This window comes from Bison bison, unplaced genomic scaffold, assembly GCF_000754665.1.
Source record: "Bison bison bison isolate TAMUID 2011002044 unplaced genomic scaffold, Bison_UMD1.0 scf7180017864211, whole genome shotgun sequence".
In the NCBI taxonomy this organism is placed as follows: domain Eukaryota; kingdom Metazoa; phylum Chordata; class Mammalia; order Artiodactyla; family Bovidae; genus Bison; species Bison bison.
Window position 1 is genome coordinate 58,937 of NW_011494783.1, and position 7,029 is coordinate 65,965.

General features: G+C 42.6%; 1 protein-coding gene across 1 annotated transcript; it reads left to right on the top strand.

The window, feature by feature from the left end:
* The first annotated feature begins 5,661 nt into the window (after nt 1-5,661).
* On the top strand, nt 5,662-6,615 carry LOC104992121 (taste receptor type 2 member 60). Its single transcript, XM_010844871.1, has one exon. The coding sequence runs from the start codon at nt 5,662-5,664 to the stop codon at nt 6,613-6,615; it is 954 nt and encodes a 317-aa protein (XP_010843173.1).
* Nucleotides 6,616-7,029: the final 414 nt, after the last annotated feature.

Below are 7,029 nucleotides of genomic sequence, written 5' to 3' on the forward strand. Positions count from 1 at the left end.
ACTTCCTGTGACATATTAACCTGCTTACACTCACCTGAGTATGAAAGCACTCACCTGATTGCTTTTTTTTTTTTATTCTTTGGATGTCATTCCTATTGAAAATGTGGCTTTTGCTTACTCCACCTATCTCTAATTAAAGTAGATGTCCAATATTTGGTGGCTTGGACCTCTGTTGCACCCCTGATGCTTTCCTGAATTCTTCTAGGACTACTTGTCCCACCACAGGATGGAGGTCATTATAATAACAATGTCATCATCACCTTACTTATTTCTTATGAATGTGTAGAGGTTTATAGTTTACATATACACATCTTTATATATGCATATAATATATTCATGTTTATTTGTGATCCATATTTTACAGGTGAAGAAATAAGGGTTCAGAGAGATTAAATGACTGGTCCAAAGATCCATAGATGGTAACTGTTCAGTTCAGTTCAGTTCAGTCGCTAAGTCATGTCCCACTCTTTGCGACTCCATGGACTGCAGCATGCCAGGCTTCCCTGTCCATCAACAACTCCCAGAGCTTGCTCAAACCCTCTTCCATTGAGTCGGTGATGCCATCCAATCATCTTACCCTCTGTCGTCCCCTTCACCTCCGGCCTTCAGTCTTTCCCAGCATCAGGGTCTTTTCCAAGGAGTCAGTTCTTTGCATCAGGTTGCCAAAGTGTTGGAGTTTCAGCTTCAGCATTAGTCATTCCAATGAATATTCAGGACTGATTTCCTTTAGCATGGACTGGTTGGATCTCCTTGCAGTCCAAGGGACTCTCAAGAATCTTCTCCAACACCACAGTTCAAAAGCATCCGTTCTTTGGTGCTCAGCTTTCTTTATGGTCCAACTCTCACATCAATACATGACTACTGGAAAAACCATAGCTTTGACTAGTCGGACCTTTGTTGGCAAAGTTATGTCTCTGCTTTTCTATATGCTGTCTAGGTTGGTCATAGCTTTTCCAAGGAGCAAGCGTCTTTTAATTTCTTGGCTGCAGTCACCATCTGCAGTGATTTTGGAGCCCAAGAAAATAAAATCTGTTACTATTTCCATTGTTTCCCCATCTATTTGGCATGAAGTGATAGGACCAGATGCGATGATCTTAGTTTTCTGAATATTGAGTTTTAAGACAGCTTTTTCACTCTCCTCTTTCACTTTCATCAAGAGGTTCTGTATGCGAGACAGCAAAAGAGACACAGATGTATAGAACACTCTTTTGGACTCTGTGGGAGAGGGTGGGATGATTTGGGAGAATGGCATTGAAACATGTATAATATCATATATGAAACAAATCGCCAGTCCAGGTTCAATGCAGGATACAGGATGCCTGGGGCTGGTGCACTGGGATTACCCAGAGGCATGGTACGGGGAGGGAGGTGGGAGGGGGTTTCAGAATGGGGGACACGTGTACACCTGTGGTGGACTCATGTTGATGTATGGCAAAACCAATACAATATTGTAAGTAATTAGCCTCCAATTAAAATAAATAAATTTATATTATAAAATAAAGTAAAATTTAAAAAGTTAAAGTTAAAAATTAAAAAAAAAAGTAAAAGTTAAAAGTCTTTAGTTCTTTTTTGCTTTCTGCCATAAGGGTGGTGTCATCTGCATATCTGAGGTTACAAGATTTCCAGCAATCTTGATTCCAGCTTGTGCCTCATCCAGCCCAGCATTTCTCATGATATACTCTGCATATAAATTAAATAAGCAGGGTGACAATATACAGGCTTGATGTACTCCCAATTTGGAACCAGTCTGTTGTTCCATGTCTGGTTCTAACTGTTGCTTCTTGACCTGTGTACAGATTTCTCAGGAGACAGGTCAGGTGTCTGGTATGCTCATATCTTTAAGAATTTCCCACAGTTTGTTGTGATCCACACAGTCAAAGGCTTTGGCATAGTCAATAAAGCAGAAGTAGGTGTTTTTCTGGAACTCTCTTGCTTTTTTGATGATCCAGTGGATGTTGGCAATTTGATCTCTGGTTCCTCTGCCTTTTCTAAATCCAGCTTGAACATCTGGAATTTCACAGTTCATGTACTGTTGAGGCCTGGTTTGGAGAATTTTGAGCATTACTTTACTAGCATGTGAGATGAGTGCAATTGTAGGGTAGTTTGCGCATTCTTTGGCATTGCCTTTCTTTGGGATTGGAATGAAAGCTGACCTTTTCCAGTCCTGTGGCCACTGCTGAGTTTTCCAAATTTGGTGGCATATTGAGTTCAGCACTTTCACAACATCATCTTTTAGGATTTGAAATAGCTCAACTGGAATTCCATCATCTCCACTAGGTTTGTTTGTAGTGATGCCTCCTAAGGCCTACTTGACTTCGCATTCCAGGATGTCTGGCTCTAGGTGAGTGATCACCCCATTGTGATTATCTGGGTCATGAAGATATTTTTTTATAGTTCTTCTGTGTATTCTTGCCACCTCTTCTTAATATCTTCTGCATCTCTTTAGGTCTATACCATTTCTGTCCTTTATTGTGCCCATCTTTGCATGAAATGTTCCCTTGGTATCTCTAATTTTCTTGAAGAGATCTCTAGTCTTTCCCATTCTATTGTTTTCCTCTATTTCTTTGCATTGATCACTGAGGAAGGCTTTCTTATGTCTCCTTGCTACTCTTTGGAATTCTGCATTCAGATGGGTATATCTTTACTTTTCTCCTTTGCCTTTAGCTTCTCTTCTTTTCACAGCTATTTATAAGGGCTTTTCAGACAGCCATTTTGCCTTCTTGCGTTTCTTTTGTTTGAGGATGGTCTTGATCACTGTCTCTTGTACAATGTCACGAACCTCTGTCCATAGTTCTTCAGGCACTCTACCTATCAGATCTAATCCCTTAAATCTATTTCTCACTTCCACTGTATAATCGTACGGGATTTGATTTAGGTCGTACCTGAATGGTCTAGTGATTTCCCCTACTTTTTTCAATTTAAGTCTGAATTTGGCAATAAGGAGTTCATGATCTGAGCCACAGTTAGCTCCTGGTCTCATTTTTGCTGACTGTATAGAGCTTCTTGATTTTTGGCTGCAAAGAATATAATCAATCTGATTCAGTATTGACCATCTGGTGATGTCCATGTATAGAGTCTTCTCTTGTGTTGTTGGAAGAAGGTGTTTGCTATGACCAGTGCATTCTCTTGGCAAAACTCTCTTAGCCTTTGCCCTGCTTCATTTTGTACTCCAAGGCCAAATTTGCCTGTTACTCCAGGTATCTACTGGCTTCCTACTTTTGCATTCTAGTCCTCTGTGATGAAAAGGACATCTTTTTGGGGTATTAATTCTAGAAGGTCTTGTAGATTTTCATAGAACTGTTCAACTTCAGCTTCTTCAGCATTACTGGTTGGGGCATAGACTTGGATTACTGTGATAATGAGTGATTTGCCTTGGAAATGAACAGAGCTCATTCTCTCATTTTTGAGATTGCACCCAAGTACTGCATTTTGGACTCTTGTTGACTCTAATGGCTACTCCATCTCTTGTAAGGGATTCTTGCCCACAGTAGTAGATATAATGGTCATCTGAATTTAATTCTCCCATTCAAGTCCATTTTAGTTCACTGATTCCTAAAATGTTGATGTTCACTCTTGCCATCTCCTGTTTGACCACTTTCAATTTGCCTTGATTCATGGACCTAACATTCCATGTTCCTATGCAATATTGCTCTTTATAACATCGGACTTTACTTCCATCACCAGTCACATCCACATCTGGGTGCTTTGGCTTTGTCTCTTCATTCTTCTTGGAGTTACTTCTCCACTCTTCTGCAGTGGCACAGTGGCCTGTCGCAGGGGCAGGGCTCTGGGTGAAGCAGACCTGAGACACATAGCCTGTGGCATAAGCCTCTTGGAGGAGGTCACCATTAACCTCACCATAGAGCCACCGAGCAGATGACTTACAAACTGCAGAACAATTACACCAAATAGTGACTGTGACAAGACTCAAAACTTGGTCTTCTGACTTCATCTGTGGAGGAAGAAGATAGGAGTACAAGATGTCCTGCTAACTATGCAAGGATTTCTGGTCATGGAATCAGCTTGGGTCTTGGTCTTTCCTCCATTTAACTGTGACTTTAGGAGAGAGTTTTAATCTATAACTTGAGGCTTCATTTATTTCATCATTAAATTATTTAAGTCTTCTTTTACTCTGAAAACTGAGATTCTAGTCTTAGAATCTAGTCTTATCCTGTGCATTACAAAAGATGATACTTTTCACATCTTACAGATGAAGAAACTGAGGCACAGAGCAACCTACTGACATAGCCAGTAACTCACAGTGATGGATGTCTCTATGACTAACACCTGCCTTGATCCTAGCCCAGGGTTCTTCTTACCATAGCACGTTGGTGTTATAGCTGTCATAGAGGGTTTCCTACATGAAATGCCCTTTGAAAATGAAAGTCAAGTCTCTCAGTCATGTCTGATTCTTTGCGACCTTATTGACTGTAGCCCGCCAGGCTCCTCCATTCATGGGATTTTCCAGGCAAGAATACTGGAGTGGACTGCCATTTCCTTCTCCAGGGGATCTTCCCAACTCAGGGATTGAACTCGGGTCTCCCACTTTGCAGTCAGACTCTACCGTCTGAGCCACCAGGAAATCCCTAAAGTGAAAGTTGTTCAGTCATGTCCAACTCTTTGCGACTCCATGGACTATACAGTCCATGGAATTCTCCAGGCCAGAATGCTGAAGTGGGTTACCTTTCCCTTCTCCAGGGGATCTTCCCAACCCAGGGATTGAACCCAGGTCTCCTGCATTGCAAGAGAATTCTTTACCAGCTGAGCCACAGGGAAGCCCAGAAATGCCCTTTGAAGGTCACTAATAAAATATGGTTAAAAAATTCACTTGCATGTGCCTTGTGTGCTCAGTCATGTCCGACTCTTTGTGACCCCATGGACTGTAACCCGCAGGTCTCCTCTGTCCATGAAATTTTTCAAGCAAGAACACTGGAATGGGTTGCCATTTTCTACCCCAGGGGATTTTCCTGACCCAGGCATTGAACATGCATCTCTTGCATCTCCTGCATTGGCAGGCAGATTCTTCACCACTAGCAGCACCTAGGAAATCCTTTATTATGTATAATTGTCTCCTGTGTTCTATTTGATAATAATGGTCCCCACAAGTAATAGGATTTGAGTTAGCCTAAGTAGAAGTGTTGCTCAGTTTTATGCCTGTCAAAGGAGTTTTCTAAAGTCACCTGCTTCATAGGGTCATTGTGAGACTAAGCACAACAAAGATCACTTAGAACAGTGCCCAGAACACACCAACCAACCACAGATATGAGCTCCGACTGTCAGGTGGGGGTGTGCTCACCAGATTTCCTCATGGAGCGCCCAGCAGGTGTGTGGTCATGTCTTAGGTGTCAGCTTAGAGAGGTGTAAGTTTCCACTTGAGGGATGCTAAATGCAAGGACCTGATATAGTATCCATGCCAGTGTTTACACGGGCAGAAAGCAGGCAGAGGAAGGACAGGCAAATTCATGGACAGGCAGGGAGACTTCTGAAACTGAGCCTTAATGATATTTGCATCTATTCTGAGAAGAAAATACCTCTTCACCCTCCTCAGATAGCCCACATCCTCGACTTTATCCTCTGTACTGGGGCAGCTGGAAGGGCCAATATTATCCAGGACCTTCCAGAACTGCCCTACAGGAAGAGACCTTGAAGTCTGCAGGAGAGATGAGCGGAGGGGACATGGTTCCTGGACCTCAGTTGGTTGATAAGACAGCCCTTGTCTGCATTATTATTTTATTCCTTTTGTTCCTGGTGGCATTGGTAGGTAATGGCTTAATCATCATGGCACTGGGCAGCGAGTGGCTGCTGCAGAGAACGTTGTTGCCTTGCGATAAGTTATTGGTCAGCCTGGGGGCCTCTCGCTTCTGTCTGCAATGGGTGGTGATTAGTAAGAACATTTACATTTTCCTGAATCCCACGGCCTTCCCATACAACCCCGTGTTCCAGCTCCTGGCCGTTCAGTGGGACTTCTGGAACTCTGCAACACTGTGGTTCTCCACCTGGCTCAGTGTCTTCTACTGTGTGAAAATTGCCACCTTCACCCACCCCGTCTTCCTCTGGCTAAAGCGGAATGTATCTGGGTTGGTTCCTTGGATGCTACTCAGCTCTCTGGGGTTCTCTACCTTTACCACCATTCTATTTTTCATAGGCAACCATAGAATGTATCAGAACTATTTAAAGAAGGGTCTGCAACCTTGGAATGTCACTAGGAATGCTGTGAGAACATATGAGAGGTTCTGCCTCTTCCCTTTGAGAATTGTTACCTGGACCGTCCCTACTGTTATCTTTATTGTGGGCACAGTTTTGCTCATTACATCTCTGGGAAGACACACCAAGAAGGTCTTCTTCTCCATCTCAGGCTTTCACAGTTCCAGCGCCCAGGCACACATCAAGGCTCTCTTGGCTTTTATCTCCTTTGCTATCTTCTTCACTTCCTCTTTTCTGTCACTGGTTCTCACTGCCTCAGGTATGTTTCCTTTTGGGGAATTCTGGTTCTGGATATGGCAGACTGTGATTTATCTGGGTACAGCAATCCACCCCCTTATTCTTCTCTTGAGTAACCGCAGGCTGAGAGCTCTGCTAGGGAGGGGCTGCTCCTCAGCACATGGGGCATCTTGAATTGTAATTGATGAAAAGCCTCAGATTCTACTGCAGGAGGCCTTCTTGGATGGAATGGGATGTTGCTTCTTTAAATTTCTTTGCCACATTTAATCACATTTAATTCTCTTTCCTTCTTTGCTGTGTTTCAATATTAGAAGAATAACTTCAGTGAAATAGGATTAAAGATGAAATAGAAGGTACTGAAGTAGTGGCCCAGCACCACTGACTTGCATCAATACTAGCAAGGCTGTAGCTGATATAGTTAATGTTCCCTGTGGGACCTGATGTGGCCAAAGAAGCAGGAAACTTGTATTTCCCTGTGACTAAACTATTGGTGTTTAAAATTATCCTCCTGGAAACTGAATGCAAGGATCCTGACACATGATTCATTTTTTATCTGTTAAATCAGACTGGAGAAGATTTTTGGAACAT